The following is a 21,836-nucleotide window of genomic DNA, read 5'->3' as shown; positions in this document are numbered from 1 at the left end:
AAGAATAATTTTGTGATTTCTAAGTACAAGTAAAATAAAACTGAATTATTGTAATCTAAAATTGAATGACAAATAAAAATAGACTTAAAACCTAAAACACAGAGGTAACAGTTGGCAGTTCTATTGCATAAGAATAGTGTATCTGTCCTGTACCTCATGTTCCTATTTTGATGGCTGGTAAATAAATATTTCCTGCATTGTTTGTGTGCCTGTTGACGACTCAACACTTCCACTGCTCTGCAAGTTGTTACCTTTATTTACAAATTATTTATATTCTTGAAAGCTTTCCACAGCTTACTAATATATACATCTGTTTTCGGTTCATCATACAACATTAAATCAATACATTTTATTTTACTAAATGAGGTTATAGTCTTTAACTAGTATCAAATCAGTAATATGTGAAGTTAATGGTTTTCTCTAAACTTCACATTAAAAAGTCAGGAATTTTACAATAAACTAACCATGGAAGCAGGAGATGGAGTGGCTTGAGGCTGCAACTGCTGCACTAAAACTGCTGTAAGTGCTCGGTTCTGAGCTTCAAGATCTTTAATACGTCGTTGCAGAGTGCCTATTTCTTCTCGCAAGCCCTGGAAAAGATTCCTAGTGGTAACATGGAGCTCAGTTAAAGAACATCAATTACAAAAGAATTACTAACAGTCCATAACTGATGCCATGAAGTATACTAACAATACCTAATGTCCAAAACACAAGTTATCAGCAAATAATTTAATGAACTGCCACAGTATCATACAACATTTTATATCAGTTGGTACTCAACAGGTTCAGGTACTGGTAAAGCCAGTACGAATTTTTAAATAAAAGATGACATTTCATTCCCACCCAAGAGAAAAATGGAGGATGAAAAGATTTTCAAGCACATTATTTTGTGTTACTTGATGAAATGTCAGTTTTGTACAGTTGATAGTTATGATGACTGGGGCACTATTATTCCAAAGTGTTTTATGCAAGTAATATGTCATTTTGGGTTATGATTACATTATAATTCTGTAGTGCGCTACAGGAACACTTTTATTTGGATACTGTGTGCAAGGTGTACACACTTCCATATTTGTGAGTAACATCCACATGCTAGGCTTTGGCTTATGTGATTTCACTCACACACGTGTTGAAGTTACTGCATGAGCAGAAGGCTTTTTCAACATTGTGTAATAATGGTTCACTTCCATCATTCCTGGTGTCATTTTAATGAGAAAATCACATTTCCTATTCAATATAATTACCAAAAACTACAAAAAAATTTGAAAGTCAAATTGTTACCATGATGGATTGTTTAGACAGAACGGTACTTTTTATGGGTCGGCCGAAGCATCCAATCCCACCCGTCGGCTTTGACCCATGATGTAAGGCTGTTGTGGTGTATGACGTCATGATGGCGGGGAGTTTGATTTGTGAGTGTGGCGTGTTTATAGGTGTCGTCGTGTTGTGGTCTGTTATGCCCTCTGGTGGTGTGTTTAGGGGTTTTGTGCAGTGTGGTGTAATGGGTTCAGTTTGGTCTTGCTCATTGTACTGAGTTGTTCAAGTTTTGGCTGTGTTTCTAGCGGAATTCATTTTAGTGAGTTAACAATTTAGTGGTTTTGTGTGAAAGTTATTGTAGTGCTGTTCGCTGTAGGTCGTGTGTTAATTTGAGTAAATTAATTGGTTGCTGTTTTTGGTCAGGTATGAATACGAAAGATAAAATCAACAGCACTCGCCTGCATGCAATGATGGACAATACTCCATTGGAGCTTATTAAGTTTTGACAGATCTTTAATTTGTTAGCGGTGATTGTGAAGTGTTCTATTTGTGGGCAAGAAATGAAATTGGCCAAAGTTCCGATATTTCGGACCAGGGATGGTTACATGTGGTATTGCCGTAAGGATGGCATTTGGCGCTCCATATGGTGCAGTTCCTGGTTCAAGAAGTCTAAGTTGGGCATGCACGAGATTGATGTGACTTACCAAACAAAAGCACTGGCAGGTCGACAGATACACAAACAAACACAAATATACACACAAAATTCAAGCTTTCGCAACCAATGGTTGCTTCTTCAGGAAAGAGGAGAGAGAGGGAAAGACGGAAGGATGTCCTATATATACTCAATAATACGTAACCCACTTCCAAACCATAACCAAAATTTATTTCCGCTTTCAACACTACTGCTGCTATAAAATCCACCGTTTCTAGTTCACAAACAGTTCCTTTCACCTATTAAACAACCATTTCGGCTAGTTGTAATAACTTTCACTTTATTTCCATTTCCGTTTTTCTCACATCACTGATCATTTTTAGCCGCTTCCCACAGGTTTTAACATCATTATTTCTTCGTCAGACAATTGTTAACCTCATTTTCATAATCTGCCACCACAAAACCACTCCTTTTAATACATTTACACGTAGTTTTTACGAAATTTTCCCGAATTTCTTCACCCTTTAACGTGTTTTGGCGGCAACACAACCACCTAACCTTTATGCACATCGTTGTCTACCAACCCAAGTTCACCACAGGATCAACATAGCCCAGCTTTAGCCAACACTTTATCGCCTTTTTTCACACCATGTCTCCAGTTTCTTTCTAGTTCACTTTTATCTCTCCCCATTTATGTTTTTATTTTCATTTTCATTTCAGCCTCATGTTACACTTTCCACCTTCAAATACCATGTCACCTTCACAACACCCCCCCACAACGACACCATTAAGTCTTATTTACATTCCCTCCGCAAACATGCCTTCGCCCTAGCCAGATTACGCTCCCATATTTTATTTTCTCAGGCTTGTCTGACATTTGGCATTACCCTCAAAGGCCTCACACTTAAAGTTCCCATCTCTGGCTGCAACCCTTCTTTCCATCAGTCCCTATACCAATTTCAAACTGAATAATCCATTGCCCCATTGCCCTCACCCACCAAAAAAGACAAATGTCTGCTTGTGTCGGTGTATGTGCGGATGGATATGTGTGTGTGTGTGTGTGTGTGTGTGTGTGTGTGTGTGTGTGTGTGTGTGTGTGTGCCCACGCCTGCGTCTATACCTGTTCTTTTTTCCCCTTAAGGTAAGTCTTTCTGCTCCCAGGATTGGGATGACTCCTTACTCTCTCCCTTAAAACCCACAACCTTCCGTCTTTCCCTCTCCTTCACTCTTTCCTGAAAAAGCAACCATTGGTTGCAAAAGCTTGAATTTTGTGTGTATGTTTGTGTATCGATTGACCTGCCAGCACTTTTGTTTGGTAAGTCACATCAACTTTGTTTTTAGATATATTTTTCCCATGTGGAATATTTCCCTCTATTATATTCATCATTAATTTGTTTATATTTAGTTTGTCCCCATCCAAAAAAACCCAATTTCCTGCACTTGTCCCATTAGTGTCATTAGGCATTCTGTGGAACGTGTGTGTGTTTGTTTTTCAATGTATTTTCGTGTTTATAATGTTTGCATAAGGACGTCTTAAGCGCCATATTGGAATCGTGGTTTATGGTCGTTTCTGCCATATTTGTGACGTCATGGATCAAAGCAGACAGGTGGAATCGGACGCTTCCGTATTTCCCTTTTCATAGGCTTGGGCACATTGCTCATGCTATGCTCTTACCTACCTCAACCCTGATAGCTGATCCACCTATCCATTTACAGGAATATCTACTGTGCACTCAGAACCATTATGCAAATTTGCAGTCAAAAACCACTGCTATGAGTGAAAGAATATATTACACTTAAAGGAATGTCACCTATGGATTAGAACACTGAAATAATTCAGCCATGCATATGTTTCATATACTACATTACTAACTTTCTGCAAGAAACTGGCCTCAACTATGAGAGTTAATGTGGACAAGTGCAAGACAGAAACATGCTGGAAGATAATCACACAAGAAAATGTATCAGTGGTGATTTATGTAGGTCTCACTTCATTTCCTCATGGTTACAGTCAATTTACTACAAGGACACTTAAAGTAACACTACAGAAAAACGGAACCATAAACATTATTCTTCTAATAAATCACATTATTTCTGATAAAATATGCTAGTGAAATTTAATTTTATTTTAAATAATATAAAATGAATTCTGTTTCATGATAAATATTTTGTAAACATAGCATGTCATCTACTGTCCTTACTTTCTGAGACAGAAGAGCTCGCACCACTTGATTTGCCACATCATCAAGACAACGCTCATACTGCCGTCTCTGTACTTCTGCATCACGGCTGAGTGAACAGTTATCATTTTCTAGTACACGTAGCCGCTCTAGAAGAGCAGTTTGCACTTCGCCTGCTCCCTGAAAAGACAACAGCACAGAAGTGAATGATGCGTCAACAATAAAAAAAAAAGTGAAGTAATGAAATATCTGTTAACAGCAGCAATCCAGTTTTAAGTGCAGTAAAATAAATTTGCTATTCATAAACTATTTTTCTCTCCTGAGTTCATTATTTGTGAATATTCTCATTTGTAAAAATGTCCACAAAGGGCACTGAAAAAAGACTGTAAAAATTAAATGGGTATACACAATGCAGTGAATGTCTGAGTCAGGCTAAAATATCTGTACAAAGGAGGGAGAGGAGCTAGGAGAAAAGAAAATACAAAAACTGTGAACTGGAATAAAATTAGCATCTCTATAGATGGGGATACATGCTACAAGTTTGACATTCACAGCCTAATTTGAATGAATAGTGAATTACATATTAATTTGTACTTAGATTATGCCAATATGTCACTATGAATGTGAAACTACAATATATGTCAGGTTTTGTATTTTGATATTCAAATAATCTAGTGACTGAGAATTAGCTTGACTCAGGTTGTGTAAATCTCGAGTCTAACTGTTCCTATAATGTAAAAAGTCAGAAAGGTATCTTAAAAACCACAAGGCTGAGTTCCTTTCTGTTTTGATCAGTCAGCAGCATTTAGAGGGATCACAATGCAGATTTTGGAATATATCATTCAGTGTATATTTTAGCATACTGCTTTTTATTAGTTTATCACTACCAAGTACTATGACCAAATCAAATGAATTCCTGGACACACATAAGAAGAATAACTGCATGACATATCTATCTTCACAATTTTTTTAAAATTTTATTTTTAACAAAACAAATTTATTTCATGTATTTTCCTTAGTGCTGAAAAATTGAATAGGAATGTTGGCAACATAGCAAAAAGTCTATGGCTGAAGTATATTGTGATACAAATAGCAATTTTTTTATCTTTATAACTATTTTTTCACTCCATTTAATCAGGATTAATATATCAAAATACTGATAGGAAAGTCATGTTTTTAATACCACAACAACTTACAGCTGCTTCCAGTGCCCGCAGTTGTTTCCTCAGAGCTTCATTTTCATTTCCTAACTTAACCAATGTATTCTGGAACTGATGTATGCGATTCTGAAACCAAAAATCAATAAATAATATTAGAAAAAAAATAAGATAAAACATGGCCCTTGTGCACGCCATACTTTAAAACCTTCCTGTCTTCAAATAAGTGTAATTGTAAGACCTGAAAATCAAACATGTACCTTAAAAATTATTGCTTCATAAATTTAGGTACACATGCTCTGTCCATATATATTACTAAATTAAAGTCTCTCACCATGTTTTTCTGTCTGGGTATTCTCGTCAACTACTGCAGAGCTTTGGATAGAGTTTCCACTAATAGATAGATTGATTCATGAGGAATATTTATGTATGTAATTTATTATCGTTACATCAGAGAAGTGGCCTGGCTGCAGATTACTTAGTGCTAGCCATGCAAAGCCTGGGCAGGTAAATAGTTTTATTATAAAAATATCTTAAATATCTTAATCCTACATCTGCGATTTGAATAAAATCATCTTCTGATTCAAATAGTTAATTTAATTCCATTAGAAGTTAAATTTCCCTTTCTTACCTAAATTAGGATAGACAAGTTGGAATAACTGAGCCCACATCAGTAACCCATCAAAAACAGTGTAGGTACATTATTCTTCTAACAATGTAGGTTTATTCAGAAACAACATAAAAACTATTTTTATTTGAACCTTTGCCACATAAGATTACATTTGGCAGTCTGGTACACTGTTTTAATACAATGTGTTGCTACAGCAACTCTGAACTACAAACGATCTTTTCAAAAAAAATTCTCATAATTTGGTCAGCCAGGCGGCAGAGCCATGTGCAATCATTTTGGCAGAGCCATGTGCAATCATTTTAGCATTAACTGTCTCATTTCAAACTAGAGATGGCAATGAAGGTCAAAATCACAAAAATTTAGCAACAGTTCAATGATATGTGCACAGTTCTATAAATTAAATAAGATGTGCCTGTAAAATCACTGAAAAAAATTACAGATGAAAAATAAATAAGTAAAAATGACAATGAAAACCAGTTGAAACTATGGACATAACCAGTCAAAATTTATTTTTATATCTGCTACATGTCTGAGAAAGTTAAATCTCCATCACCAGGTGGATTTACGTCAGTTAATGTGTGGATGAACTGATGCACAATACAACTTCTGTATAATTTGTGGTGCTGTCTTCCAGTGGTCACAGACTTCTTTCCCTGCCATGTTAATAGCATGCACAACATTGTACACTTTGTGTACATGGAACTAAGTATCCGGTCTTACAGTTTGAGCTGATTTCGCAGGCACAACTGTGTGCTGCAAAACGCACAGCTAATTACCAGAAGCAAGGCCTTACTGCTCCCCAGTAGCCATGGAAGGAGAATGTCAGAAGCAGTGTAGAACTCATTGGGAAGTGGTCATAAGTTTTTTAAAAAATCTGAAGCCCGGTGCAGGGCTCATCAGTCACCTGTGAAACATGCACTTTTATGAAAGATCTTGGAAAGGAAGATGACTTACAAATAGATGGAGATGCAGGCATAAGTTTAGATTGCCACTGCGAATTATACAAGGGGAATTCTTTAAGTTATGCAACAGATTTTTTTCCTCAGCCAGTTTGAATTGAATAAATACGGTACTTGTTGCTTCAGCATCTATAGTTTCACGAAATTCACGTGGCAGCAGTATATGTAGCATTCAAAATTGCATGTGTTACAGAAGTGTGTTCCAAGTGAAGAGCTGTCATTGAATTTCTTTTCGCAGAAAAGCAGAGCACTGCAGATATTCATAGGTGTTTGTTGTCTACAGAGACCTGGCAGAGAACAAAAACACAATGGGGTGGCTGTCATCATTGCAACAAGATCCTGCAAACTTGGCCAATCTCCCATAAGCCAGCTGGCCACACACAACTGTGACTTCTGCAATGCTGGAACATGCAGACACTCTGATTCAAGATGAATGACAGATCACAATCAAGCACAAAGCCTATCACAAATCTGGGTGCCTGAGAGGATCTCACAAAATTCCATCAGATTGTTCTTCCTCAACCACCTTACAGCCACAATCTCGGACCTTCAAACTTATTATTGATCATGGAAGATTGTAAAGTTATTGATACATGGAGTTGTTGGGTTCATCGTCAACCAGTAGGGAGGTACCATGCAGGCATTACGGCCCTCCAAGTATAGTGGCATATGGCTACCAGATTGAACAATGACGACGTTGAAAAATAGAGTTTCATAGCCAAAAGAGTGGGAAATAATATGTTATACTGAAATCCTGAATAAAATCAACTTTATTTCAGAAAATGAGTGTTGCATTAGGTATTGAATGCCTCTCATGTAACTGTGAACGACACTGGGCACATTGCCAAGAATGCTCCATATACAAGCATTCTCATTGAGCATTGGGCAATTCTAGATGCAACATGCTAAAGTAGAGCTTGGAAATTAGTCGGGATATAGAAATGGTCACACATAGGTGAAATTAAAGAGTCAGCAAAACACTAGATCACATTATAAACAGCATGGTTTGCATCTGAGTGTTACTGATACTGTGAGAAACTACTTGCATAGCTAATTACCAGAAGTATGCTTGCAAGAGGAATGCATGTAAGAGCAATGTCGTTGCTACTTACTTTCTATGTCTCTCAAATACAGTTTTCTGTTCCACAAAATTAACGACTCGGGTAAGGTGATGCCGTTAGAAAGTTGTTGGCGACACAATTCTACAACATAATGCTTGTACAAACTGTTTTATCTCAAAAAGTACAGCTCTCCTGATTTTAGAATAATTGTGACACAGAGGCAACCCAAGTATTGACACTGTTGCTGCAAAATGACCCAACAATGATATAAAGTAATACTTCGTTGATCTAACGATTTCATACTGTGTGCAAAATGTGTCCCGTCCATGATGCTACACCACAAACCAAGGAAGCTGGCACAGTTTTGAAGACGCTTCACTAACACATTCATAATGAAGGCGTTTCAAATACATCTTCTTCGATTCACATTTGGGTTTTATGTTGTTTCCCTAAATCACTTAGACCAATGACAAAATGGTTCCTTTGAAAAGGAGACACCCTATTTCCTTTCCAAATACGAGCTTGCACTCCGACTCTAATGACCTCATCGTCGACAGAATATTAAATACCGTACTAATTGTCATTCTCCCTCCCAAAAGCTTTTTACCACACCATAAAAGTGTCTAATTATTTAACTCTGAGAACAAGGTATGTTTATAAATAAGATGACCAAATAAATGCCTGTTAAACTGAAAGTAGGATCTGCCACATTCCTTATTCTTTTAGATGTTCTGCAGCAGGTCCCACTCATTGTTAAAATATGAACCAAAAACGTTCAATTATTAAACTAACCAACTGATAACTGCCCACGTCAGTGTGATTGTTGGCATTTACATCACCACCTACATTACAGCAGCAGATGAAATGACGCAGTTGGTAGCAACTAGAATTTTCGTTCTGAAGGAATGACTCCAAAATCCATTGTCACTAAGACCCGGTTATTTGTTAATAACAAAAACAAAGGACTAGCTCAATAACAAAGGAATAGCTAGTGCACAATCTCTTATGGCTTTAATGTTAATGGGACCCCGAATTCCAATCCACTTATGATTTTTGGGTTAAAATCAGAGTTGAGGATAAATAACAGTCATTTAGTGTGAACCTGTGGTTGTTATCTTCAGAATCGATGTAAAAAACAATAAATACGTAAGAACTGATTTAATTATGTCTGACAAGGAACTTTAAAGTAAGCAAAGCAACTTATACCGGCTAGCTTATCGGTACTTCAAGAGTCGTAGGCCTCTTAGGAACCCGTGAGAGCGGTTCTTCAAGAGACAGAGTCGCAAATACATAAATAAAACTTTCACTGTTACTTCCTTTATTGCCTTTACTCACAACAAAGTATTGTTCTGAATTGTATGGTAGCTCGCAAGTCGTGTCCTTTACTTCGTCCATCAGTACATTGTCATAGTTCAGTGACTGCGGTTCAATCTCAGTTTTCTGCCAGCACTGCCGTCATAATATGTAAAGGCGTCTAGCTCCAACAGAACCGGGCACCCTGCAGAAAGGAATGCACCGATAGATGTCTCTGTTATCGAGGTATCCTTTGATCCTAAACTGCAGCAACAATCACGGTGTAACTGTGGCAGGGTTGCCAAACGTACGAGGTTCCTCGCACAAATACGAGATTTGTGGTCTGCTGTAAAGGTACGAGGACACGGTCAGGTTCGTACAGTTAGGTTCGTATAGTTATGTAGGAGATTTTTGACACAGGAAATTTTACAACATGATTATTGTGGGCAACAATTTACAGCGTAAATGGGTCTATATACTTTGGCTACATTGGGTCTGCTACATGAAAAGTAGACGTATTGGGTATGTTCGCGGATTTTTTTTTTTCATTTTAATGTAGCTATTAAAAGTTCTCCTAGTTCCCTTAGCTCTCTCAGTTTTCTTCGGAGCTCGTCGGCAGAATTCGGATCTTTCCGTAGTTTTACGCACTGCTGCCAACGAATGCGTTTTGCAATGTGCGACACTACAATGAACAGAAGTTGAGTGTCCAGTGGACACGATAGTGTTAGTGATGCCGAGAGTGATGATGAATGAAGACACTGAAATCTAGAGTCCAGAAGAATGCAGTGCCTGCGACTGACGTGTTAATGATTATATGCGTTCTGAGTATTAAAATAAATTTTTACATGGTTTTCAATGTAATTCGTATCTCACTCATTGAATAATTGTCACATCATGATTTACTTTTTTCTGTATTTCATATTCATTGATATAAAAAAGTACCGTAACTTAATATAATAATATAATAATAATAAATACGCTCTTTCAGCAAATGTGATTTCTTTCGTGCTGTTTACGCCACAATAAGCGAGGACTGCGTGCCGTTGGCGATATTGCGAAGAAGCCATTCCGCTGTGGCAAGCTGGCTTTTGCTGTCGTACCTCCGTGCTACGCTTCCCCCTCACCCCAGGAAATTAGAAAAACTTTACAGGGAATAGTGGCCCATGCCCATGCATATTATAACTTATACTTCTAATTTGTATGGAAATGACACATGCGCAACAGAATGTTACTCAGTAATTCAAAAACTGTTAAATGCAATACTCGTGGAGAATAGATCTATTTTCTCCATGGTAATACATTAGACTCGTTCGTTTCCCCAATATGGAGCAGTGTTCTCTCAAATTAGCGCTTCTATTGGTATTTGTACTTTTTAGTTTAAATTTAAATTTCAGAAATTTTGACATAAACGCGACATGCCTGTGACTTTCCTATTACTCAAGAAATTAAATATTTTATTGTAATAATGAAATTAATTAATCTTTATTTATTTGCAATTTATAAAAAATAATTACTTGATAAAGCCTAAAGCTGGAATTCATTTTAACTAAGTTTCAAAGTTTCACACTAGAGTACGTGACAATGAGCACAAGAAAGTCCAATGGAAGTAAAATCATTTTTTTTTCTCATTGATATTAATTTTCATTTCAGTGGCCTTCAGGCACACAAAAATTGAGTAACACTTTCAATCGTATACTGAAAGTCTAGTCTAACTTGTAAGATATCCCCAAATAAACATGTCATCAGCAGTTCAGCGCAAGTGTGTTTCCGGCACTGACAATAGCCCGCCTCGCCATATGTAGTATCTACTTTTTCTCTGTTCCATACGTGCAGTATTGTGTCTCTTGTGTAGTTGTTTGTGTCTACCTACACTCCTGGAAATTGAAATAAGAACAGCGTGAATTCATTGTTCCAGGAAGGGGAAACTTCATTGACACATTCCTGGGGTCAGATACATCACATGATCACACTGACAGAACCACAGGCACATAGACACAGGCAACAGAGCATGCACAATGTCGGCACTAGTACAGTGTATATCCACCTTTCGCAGCAATGCAGGCTGCTATTCTCCCATGGAGACGATTGTAGAGATGCTGGATGTAGTCCTGTGGAACGGCTTGCCATGCCATTTCCACCTGGCGCCTCAGTTGGACCAGTGTTCGTGCTGGACGTGCAGACCGCGTGAGATGACGCTTCATCCAGTCCCAAACATGCTCAATGGGGGACAGAACCGGAGATCTTGCTGACCAGGGTAGTTGACTTACACCTTCTAAAGCACGTTGGGTGGCACGGGATACATGTGGACGTGCATTGTCCTGTTGGGACAGCAAGTTCCCTTGCCGGTCTAGGAATGATAGAACGATGGGTTCGATGACGGTTTGGATGTACCGTGCACTATTCAGTGTCCCCTCGACGATCACCAGAGGTGTACGGCCAGTGTAGGAGATCGCTCCCCACACCATGATGCCGGGTGTTGGCCCTGTGTGCCTCGGTCGTATGCAGTCCTGATTGTGGCGCTCACCTGCACGGCGCCAAACACGCATACGACCATCATTGGCACCAAGGCAGAAGCGACTCTTACCGCTGAAGACGACACGTCTCCATTCGTCCCTCCATTCCCCCCTTTCGCGACACCACTAGAGGCGGGCTGCACGATGTTGGGGCGTGAGCGGAAGACGGCCTAACGGTGTGCGGGACCGTAGCCCAGCTTCATGGAGACGGTTGCGAATGGTCCTCGCCGATACCCCAGGAGCAACAGTGTCCCTAATTTGCTGGGAAGTGGCGGTGCGGTCCCCTACGGTACTGCGTAGGATCCTACAGTCTTGGCGTGCATCCGTGTGTCGCTGCGGTCCGGTCCCAGGTCGACGGGCACGTGCACCTTCCGCCGACCACTGGCGACAACATCGATGTACTGTGGAGACCTCACGCCCCACGTGTTGAGCAATTCGGCGGTACGTCCACCCGGCCTCCCGCATGCCCACTATACGCCCTCGCTCAAAGTCCGTCAACTGCACATACGGTTCACGTCCACGCTGTCGCGGCATGCTACCAGTGTTAAAGACTGCGATGGAGCTCCGTATGCCACGGCAATCTGGCTGACACTGACGGCGGCGGTGCACAAATGCTGTGCAGCTAGCGCCATTCGACGGCTAACACCGTGGTTCCTGGTGTGTCCGCTGTGCCGTGCGTGTGATCATTGTTTGTACAGCCCTCTCGCAGTGTCCGGAGCAAGTATGGTGGGTCTGACACACCGGTGTCAATGTGTTCTTTTTTCCATTTCCAGGAGTGTATTTACCTATAATTATGAGTGATTGTGAGGGAGACAGTGACCGGTCGTGTACTCTTATCCACCGAGAAAAACACCCAAAAAAGGCGGCTGGACAAAAAATGGACAGTAATCGCAGTATGGCTCGCAGAATTTTAGACATCAGTGGTTAAAGGATCCGGCTTTAAAGGACTGGTAGCTCAAATATCTAATTTGAAGACTTACGCAACTACCAAGAAACATTAATAAAAAACCTAGTTCTAGTGTAAAAACGCAAACATTAACATCGCTGGGATTCCAAAAAAGCGTAACTCCACAAAATAAAGAAGAAGCACATGCATAAATTAAACTTGCTGCTTTTTTCGCAGAGCATAACATTGCATTTTCGGTTGCTGACCATTTAACACTTTTTTTTTTAAGTAGTTGGGACCGGTTCTACATTAATTAAGGAAACACAGCTCAAACGGACTGAAGTAACAGGAGTGGTGAAGAACGTTCTTGGAGAAGGTCATATGGCAGAATTAGCCGAAAAACTACAAAATAATAAATTTTCGGTCACGACGGACTAGGCAACCGACATTTCAAGGGTCAAAACTGTTTGCGTTGTGGTACGCTGCTTTGATCAAGATGCTGAAAAAATATGTAGCACATTTTCGGAGCTGCACAAAATTTTTACGGAAAGAACGTATGCTGATGATATTCCCACAGCCAGTGCCGAGATTTTATACTCATCTCTTATCGATTCATTCACCAGCTGTAATGTCCCACTGAAATATGTTACAGGTTTTGGCTCAGATGAGTGTAACTTCATGATGGGTGAAAGAGAGTCACTAAAAACTAAATTACAACGTGATTTTAAAGGAATCATAATAGTGAAATGTGTTGTCACTCAGCCCATTTGTATGCCAGCGAAGCATGTAAATAGTTACCTGAAAATGTAGAGCAACTAGTTCGTGATATTTATAACTTTTTTTGAACACAATGATAAATGCCAGTTTGATGTTCGTAGGTTCCAGTCGTTTGTTGATCTCAGACAAGATGGCTTTCATTGTGAGCAGTGGCTGAAAGAATATTAGAGCAGTGGGAAGACCTACATCAATTCTTTATCGATTTCACTACAAATCGTGCACATCAGGCCAAAGCCGATGTGCGAGATCGGGCAGTATTTATTTCTGAAAAACTCAGCAACCCATCCGACAAACTTTATTTTTCTTTTTTTGAATGGCCCCTCCCTTTATTTAAGAAATTCAATCTGGAATTTCAAAACGAGAAAGCAGTGAACTCTACCAGGAAATCCTATTGTTTTATTTACAACGTGGATACGTCAAGAGGCCAAACCTAGGCGAAATAGACCCTGAAAGTCAGCGACTGCTTCATAACACTGAACTGTATCTTAGCGTCAAAGTGTAAGAGCTCTTAAAACATTTACATGTGGTCAGACGTCCTGCAGATATTGAACAATTCTTCTCATATTGCAAAAATTTCTAGGAAGTTGCTGCCACAGAAATTAAAAACAACGATATAACACGGAGGACCCTGTCTTGTCAAAGTTATAAGTTTTTAAACGAGAATTAGCGCTCTCCCACAATTTCAGAAGCCGCTTCCCAATAATGATGCCTCTTATAGAAGTGGTTCCGCTTATAATTGCACCAGATGATCACACACACAAAAAAAGCAAATAATAGACGATCAATGGAGACGGCTGCCAAACGCACATGCTCGGTATCTTAAATGATTGAATTAAATTAGTGGCCAGTTAAGTTTTGAGATCTTTTTACTGAAAACTGGATATTTTTCTGAGCCGGCTCTTTTTGCTCTAAATGCACTGTCTCTACCTCATACAAATTCTGAGTGCGAGTGAGTTTTCAGTAAGGTTAATTTGATAAAAACAGACATAGGAAACCGGCTAACTGTGGGAAGTGTGAACGGGACACTTCCTGCTGCAGAGAGCTTAAAAGGACCAACACGTACTGGAAATTGCGTCTATTTTGAACCGACAAGAGACATGTACATCAGCATGACTAGGGAAAAATTATACGGCAACATAAATAAGAACGATGTCAGTGAGGCTGAGGATGTACCTGATATTATATTTGAAGACATAAACTAAGACTAGAAAATACCACAAAAAATTCATAGTTCTATGCAAATGTAGGTTAGATGGTGACACAGTTGAGTGAGCTGTGGCGGTCTAGTGGCGTAAGTCGCACCTCTAATGGCAGACCAAGAACGAAAAACGCTTCAGCGTCACCAAACATTTGCCAAAGCAGCGAAGGGGTTTATCCCGCCAGTGAGAGTGGAATATATTCCATTCAGCTAATAACAAAGTTAACTGAAGTGCCTTAAAGATCGTCTAAATAATAATAATAATAATAATAATAATAATAATAATATATCATGTATCAGGGTAATTTTGTAAACTAATAAATTATCACGTAATCGTTATATCTCGCTGTGAAATTATTTATTAACGTGCATTCTCATTTAACCTCAATGTATAATGCGGTTTTCGAATCCTTGTTACTTCCGAGAGTGAAATAAAATTATATCATAGTTGTTAATCGATATTAAGCATTCACACATACCAGAGCATCTCACTGCCCCCCTGGTCCAAACAGCCGAGACGAGTAATGTGTCCAGAATTTGGGTCTAGGAAATATGGCCACCCTAACATTTTACTTGTTTAACTTAAAATTTGTAAATTATCAAATGCCTGCTAAATTCACATTCATTTAACACGTTTTATAACATTTTAAATGCTTGATAAATGTACGACATTTGAAAGCCAAAGTACAAGATTTTTAGTTGTTTATGTACGACGAAAGACGTTCTACTGTTGGCAACCCTGAACTGTGGTCTTATTGCGGTAGGCGTACTGGAAGACGAGTTAAAGCAGCATCTTGCTGTATTTTCAGTTAACTACGGTCAAGTTTATATTATTATTTACAAATGTGTTACGAAAAGTAATAACAAGAGCCCTCTAATGATGTTTTAGTTTCATATGTTAATGCAATGCACTTCGTCGCGCACCGTGGCTGTGTCCGTTGAGTGCTGCTGCTATGAACCTAGATGTCTCACGTTCAATCCCGCTGTATAATATTAGATTGTTATTTCTCTACGCGAATAATGCTAATTAAGTTCAGGCTCTACAAAAGGAAAATTCGTAGCAGTAGTTTTCAATAATGGATTTCGTAAGTTAGTGTTAAAAGCGTTGAAAAATTGTCGGATGTTTTCAGGTAAGCGTATACTAAAGCAGCATTTTTAGCTTTTTTTTGGCATTAGAAGGCCAACGCCTGTGAAACTGTGAAAGAAACAAATTATGTCCAATTTGCAGATAAAAGTTTGATAGAAAAACCACTACTGAACAAACATTTCATTACTGTTGAATAGATAGTTTGAAGTTAGACAGTGCAACCTTCGAAAAACAAAACTCAAATCGAAAAGGAAGCTAATTCCAGATTCGTAAAGCAGCGTGCGCCTAAAACTATGAAAGGGGCGGCTACAAAGGAGAGTTCTTTCAAAACACCTGTGCGTCCCATTTTAGAATAGTGTTTAAATACATGGGATCCACGCCAAATGTTATTAATGGGAGACACTGAACGTCTACTACCGCCAGCGTATTCATCGTCGACCTCTGGCGACCTGCATGATTGTCCAGAGTTGAAGACCCTCACAGCTTTCTGATGACAGCCATAGAGACTATCATATCCTATGTTTGTCCTTTATCATCTTCTCAATCGTTCGAATCCCTCTTAGTTATCTTCAACACCACACTTCTATCTGAACAGTACACCAGAAATGCTCGCTCTCAGCAACCCTCCATACACCACTACATAACACAACCATCATCTCAAAATCATTTTGTGTATCAGGATTCAGACTTAGGAGTTATCTTACGCAAAATAACAGAGAAACTAAATTCTTTTCAAACTTCAATAGATAGCTAATGGTCAGCTTCTGTCACAATACCTGCATCTTCCCTATGCAGGATGGTTAGAATTTGACTTTCCGATATTTGAGCCAGTGTAGGCGGAAAGTTATTTACCATGTGTGTATCCAATTTATGTATGTTCGGGATGTGTTCTGCAGGATTTGTTTTGTTAGGAGTGTTAGTGTCATGAATTGCCGTTAGGTGCTCCGTACCAGTACGGTGAATTAGCGATTGCATTACAGTTGCAGTTACAGTAGGTGAGCAGGGCTTTACTCGTGAAACTCTTTTATCAAAACAACAGCAACAATGCTGTGCTCTTCGCCAGCATCAATGCATCAGAGGAATGCGTAGAGGTCCTCTTTGCGCTCGGGGTCTGAAGAACATGATTCGGAAATCACTGGCGATTTGGAGAGGCCAACGACTATTTGCCCCACAAATTGTTGCAGAAGTTACTGTTGCCGTGTCTGAAAATGCTGGACGCGATGTGCTATCTTCAAGCAGTTCACGAACTGTCACGACAGCTAAACACTCCACGGTTCACCGTTTCCGGTACGTGCTGCGAAAAACTGTGGAATGATATTTTTAGTGCGGTTCCAGGCTGTCGTGGATGCAAGACGGTCGTCACGTTGAGCAACGTATCTAATCTGGGACGTAAACATGGTTATGTCATTTAAAAATGTTATCGTCTCATGTGGAAATTGAAATGTGTTTCTTTCAGTCGTTTATTCTTCTTTCACGTGTCCTTGCTTAATGTTTCCACGAAGTTTCATTATCCTACGACCACTCCTTTCTCACGGGAGCTCTCTCAAGTACAAAAGTTTAATGATAACCACCCTGTACTTATGCGCAGCTCCCTCTTGTCAACACTCCACCCCCTCCCCCACCCCACTCCCTCCACTTTACCATCCCCCTTCATTCCAGTGCACAAACCCGGCAAATACCCGCTTGTTGTGGATAGCTATCGTCCCATCAGCCTCACTGACGTTCTTTGTAAGCAGTTAGAACGTATGGTAAGTCGCGGTTGTGTTGGATCCTGGAGTCACGTGGCCTACTGGATCCATGCCACGGCGGTTTCCGCCAGGGTCGCTCTGCCACTGATAATCTTGTGGCCCTCGAGTCTGTCATCCGAACAGCCTGATCCAGACGTCAACACCTGGTTTCCGTTTGTTTTAATTTACGAAAAGCTTACGACACGACCTGGTGACATCATATCCTTCCACAATTTCCTATCTCTCCGTAATTTCCGTGACCAAGTCGGTGCCTCCCATAGTTCCCCCATGTCCAGGAGAATGAGGTCTCCTCTGTGGCCATTAACTGTCTAGCAGCAGCTGCTGGCCGTCCGTCTCACCTGCTCTGTATGCAGACGACTTCTGCATTTCTTACTGCTCCTCCAGTACTGGTGCTGCTGAACGGAGCCTGCAGGAAGCCATTCACAAGGCGCAGTCATGGGCAGTAGCTCACGGCTTCCAGTTTTAAGCCGCAAAGTCGTGTGTCATGCACTTCTCTCGGCGTCGTATCGTTCATCCGGAACGAGATCTTTACCTTAATGACGATCCACTAACTGTAGTGGAGACATATCGATTCTTAGGACTGGTTTTCGAAGCCCGGTTGACTTGGCTTCCTCACCTACGTCAGCTTAAGCGGAAGTGCTGGTAGCACCTCAATGCCCTCCGATGCCTAAGCAATACCAACTGGGGTGCAGATCGCTCTACGCTGCTACAGCTCTACAGAGCCCTTGTCCAATCCCGCCTTGACTGTGGGAGTCTGGTTTATGGTTTGGCACCGCCCTCAGCGTTGCGTTTACTCGACCTAGTGCACCACTGTGGATTTAGACTAACAACGGGAGCTTTTTGAACGAGTCCGCTGACCAGCGTCTTGGTGGAGGCCGGAGTCCCTCCATTGAAGTTTAGGCGTCCACAACTGCTCGCCAGTTACGTTGCACACATTCGTATTCTCCTGAGCATCCATTTCCTTTTCCCACCTATGGCGGTTCATCTCCCGCATCGGAAGCCCAGGTCTGGGCTTACGATTGCGGTTCGCGTCCGATCTCTTCTGTCTGAAGTGGAGTCCTTGCCTTTACCACCTATAGTCGAGGTCCATTCACGTACACCTCCATGGTGTACACCACCTAGGCCGAAGCTTCGCCTAGACCTTTCCCATGGTCCTAAGGACTCAGTTAACCCCGCGGCTCTCCGCTGTCACTTCCTCTCGATTCTTGACATGTACCGGAACCATGAAGTGGTTTACACTGACGGCTCGATGGCTGATGGCCACGTTAGTTTCGCGTATGCTCTTGGAGGACATATTGACGAGCACTCCTTGCCAGATGGCTGCAGTATTTTCACGGCAGGGTTGGAATCCGCCTATGCCCTGGCGAGTCGTTTCTTCTCTGTACTGACTCCTTGAGCAGCCTACGAACTATCGACCAGTGCTACCCCCGCCATCGTTTGGAAGTGACCATCCAGGAGTCCATCTATGCCCTGGAACGGTCCAGTCGCAACAAAGAAACCGTTTCTAGAGATCAGCATCCCCGTAACTGACCTGCGATCATTATTACATCGCAAGGCTTTCCAGCTTTTGGAGACGGAATGGTATAATCCCAGTATGCCCAACATAATGCGTGCCATTAATGAGACTACGAATGCGTGGAAGTCCTCCATGTGAGCCTCTCGCAGGGACTCTGTGGTTCTCTGCCGGCTCCGCATTGGCCTTACGTGGCTAACACATGACTATCTCCTCCTTCGCGATGACCCAACTCGGTGTCACTGTGGCTCATATATGACTGTCGTCCACATCTTGCTCCAATGCCCACTTTTAGCCCCTCTGCGGCGGACTTTTAACTTTCGTAGCACCCTACACTCGTTGTTGGGCGACAATGCCTCAACAGCAGATTTAGTGTTGCGTTTTATTCGTGATGGGCGTTTTTTATCGTACCATCTACGGGTGGGCATTTAGTCTTCTCTCAGAGGCCGCCACCCTCCCTCCATTTTAACTCTGTCGCACTTTCTTTGCAATTGTTTGTCTTGGTGGTCGTCTTTTCCCTACATGTGTTCATCTTGCGTTGTCATTTTGGGGTGGACATTTTAATGTGTTACAGAGTGGCTGGTTCATCCTCTTTTATTATTTTGATCAGCCAGCCCAGATCATCTGCTCTATGGTTTTAATACCTTCTTCTACTTTTCCTTGTGGTGTTCGTTTTCCCAGTTTTCTTTTGTCTTATTTTTTGTTCGTTCCATACGTTTACTTTTTAGGTGTGGTCCCCCGTTCCTTCTCTCCCTTTCACTTTTCAAAGTGTTTGGGTGTTTTTGTACCTTGAGCCTTGCTTGCGTCAGGAAAAAGGGACTGATGACCCTGCAGTTTGGTCCCTTTATACCCCAAACCAGTCAACCAACCAACCAACCATCCCCCTTGCCATGCAATCCTCTATTTAAAGACTTGTTTCTTAACAGACATTGTCAATGTCATTTATTTTTCTTCTCTTTCATTATCTCTTCTGTTTCAAATGATACTAAACAAGGCTTCATTTGAGATAAGCTAATCAACATTATTGTTATCCTTGATTCTATTTATTATTATTATTATTATTAATGTCAGTTATTATTATTATCGTGTGCGAATTATTGTAAGTGTATGTGTCTGTGTTTGCATGCGTTACTCCTGGAAGGCCCTAATCTGGTCAAGTTAAATAAACAATAAATACAACACACAGACTGACAGTATGTCGGTCGGAAGCTATATTGAGAATACAGAAGCTTGTAACTGCAGCAGTTGTCTATGGCCAGTGTAAGTGAGAAATTATTTAAAAGAACAGAGGAATGTAAGTGCCCTACACATCTAGAATAGGTTATCTGTTACTAGCTCTCCCTATTCCTCTTCCTTCCTCGTTGTCCCCTTCTCTCTCTCTCTCTCTCTCTCTCTCTCTCTCTCTCTCTCTCTCTCTCTCTCTCTCTCTCTTCATCACATGTCTATTTATTATTTAGTGCGAGAGTGTCACAGACATTATCAACAAGTTCAGTGGGACAAACGATTAAAAAGAGGTCGAGTCCCACGAAAATGTTTGCTCTTAAATTCCGAGATTGGATATTCCAAGGCGTCAGAAGTCTACGGCACGGAACTCAACTTTGCAATAGCTTTTTAGAGGCCTTCGATCAGATCCCTTTGAAATAATGTGATTGGGCATTCACTAATAATGTGATCTACCGTTCGATATTGAGTACAGTTGTACAGTTCTCCATTTCTGAAGGCACGCTTCGCATCTTGCATGCCTGGTTCTATTGTACATTAATCCGGTCCTTATTTTCCTTAGCATGCTTGCAGGGTGTAGCGCGTACAAGTGCGAATATTGATGTTGGTGGCTGAGGACCGCGTACTGAACAACATTACATCAGTATTTATGTTACTTGCAGACTAATGATTATAGCTATTAGAAGTCATACATTTTTAAGTTGATTAGTACCTCCAAGTACATGTGGCAAGAGCAAGCAAATACTGTTTATTTTCTCCTGGGCAGTTGGTAAGTAGTTGAACTGTGGATGCTTGCAAGCAAAGTTGTTAGTCTATACTGACAGGCATAGTCCACTTAGTGGTGCAGTTACAACCATGCAGAAAACATCAGACAGTAAAATATCTACCTGTACATTATGTTATGTGTTTCGAGAAAGACTGTTTGACATAGAGAAAAAAACAGCAGCACACTAGTGCGTGTACATACTATGGTATTACGTATAAAAATATATGCACTTACACCCGTTGGACCCTGTATTTGGAGACTACATAAAGGTATTTTGTGTATACAGGGTGTTACAAGAAGGTACGGCCAAACTTTCAGGAAACATTTCTCACACACAAATAAAGAAAAGATGTTATGTGGACATGTGTCCGGAAACGCTTCATTTCCATGTTAGACCTCATTTTAGTTTCGTCAGTATGTACTGTACTTCCTCGATTCACCGCCAGTTGGCCCAATTGAAGGAAGGTTATGTTGACTTCGGTGCTTGTGTTGACATGCGACTCATTGCTCTACAGTACTAGCATCAAGCACATCAGTACGTAGCATCGAAGTTCAGAAGAACGCGAAATCCCGAAGATGGGCTGAAATTTACAGACGCGCGAAATTTGGCACGTACTTCGATGCGAGATGCCTTTAATAGGTTCCACAACGAAACATTGTCTCGAAATTTGGTAGAAAATCCGAAGAAATTCTGGTCGTATGTAAAGTACACAAGCGGCAAGACGCAGTCAATACCTTCGCTGCGCAGTGCCGATGGTACTGTTGTCGACGACTGTGCCGCTAAAGCGGAGTTATTGAACGCAATTTTCCGAAATTCCTTCACCAGGGAAGACGAATGGAATATTCCAGAATTTGAAACACGAACATCTGCTAGCATGAGTTTCTTAGAAGTAGATACCTTAGGGGTTGCGAAGCAACTCAAATCGCTTGATACGGG

General features: G+C 40.7%; 1 protein-coding gene across 2 annotated transcripts in view; it reads right to left on the bottom strand.

Moving 5' to 3' along the window:
* LOC126274704 (uncharacterized) overlaps nt 1-21,836 on the bottom strand; it is a 1,213,049-nt gene that overhangs the window by 63,911 nt on the left and 1,127,302 nt on the right. For both annotated transcript variants that reach the window (XM_049977135.1, XM_049977136.1), the window contains 3 exons: nt 5,286-5,375; nt 4,111-4,269; nt 465-590 (listed from right to left, as the gene is read on the bottom strand). In XM_049977135.1, coding sequence (XP_049833092.1) covers nt 465-590; nt 4,111-4,269; nt 5,286-5,375 — 375 coding nt within the window. The remainder of the gene's footprint in view (nt 1-464; nt 591-4,110; nt 4,270-5,285; nt 5,376-21,836) is intronic.

This window comes from Schistocerca gregaria, chromosome 1 (assembly GCF_023897955.1).
Source record: "Schistocerca gregaria isolate iqSchGreg1 chromosome 1, iqSchGreg1.2, whole genome shotgun sequence".
NCBI lineage: Eukaryota > Metazoa > Arthropoda > Insecta > Orthoptera > Acrididae > Schistocerca > Schistocerca gregaria.
The sequence above is the reverse complement of the archived record's forward strand: the minus strand, read 5'-3'. Positions and strand labels throughout refer to the sequence as shown.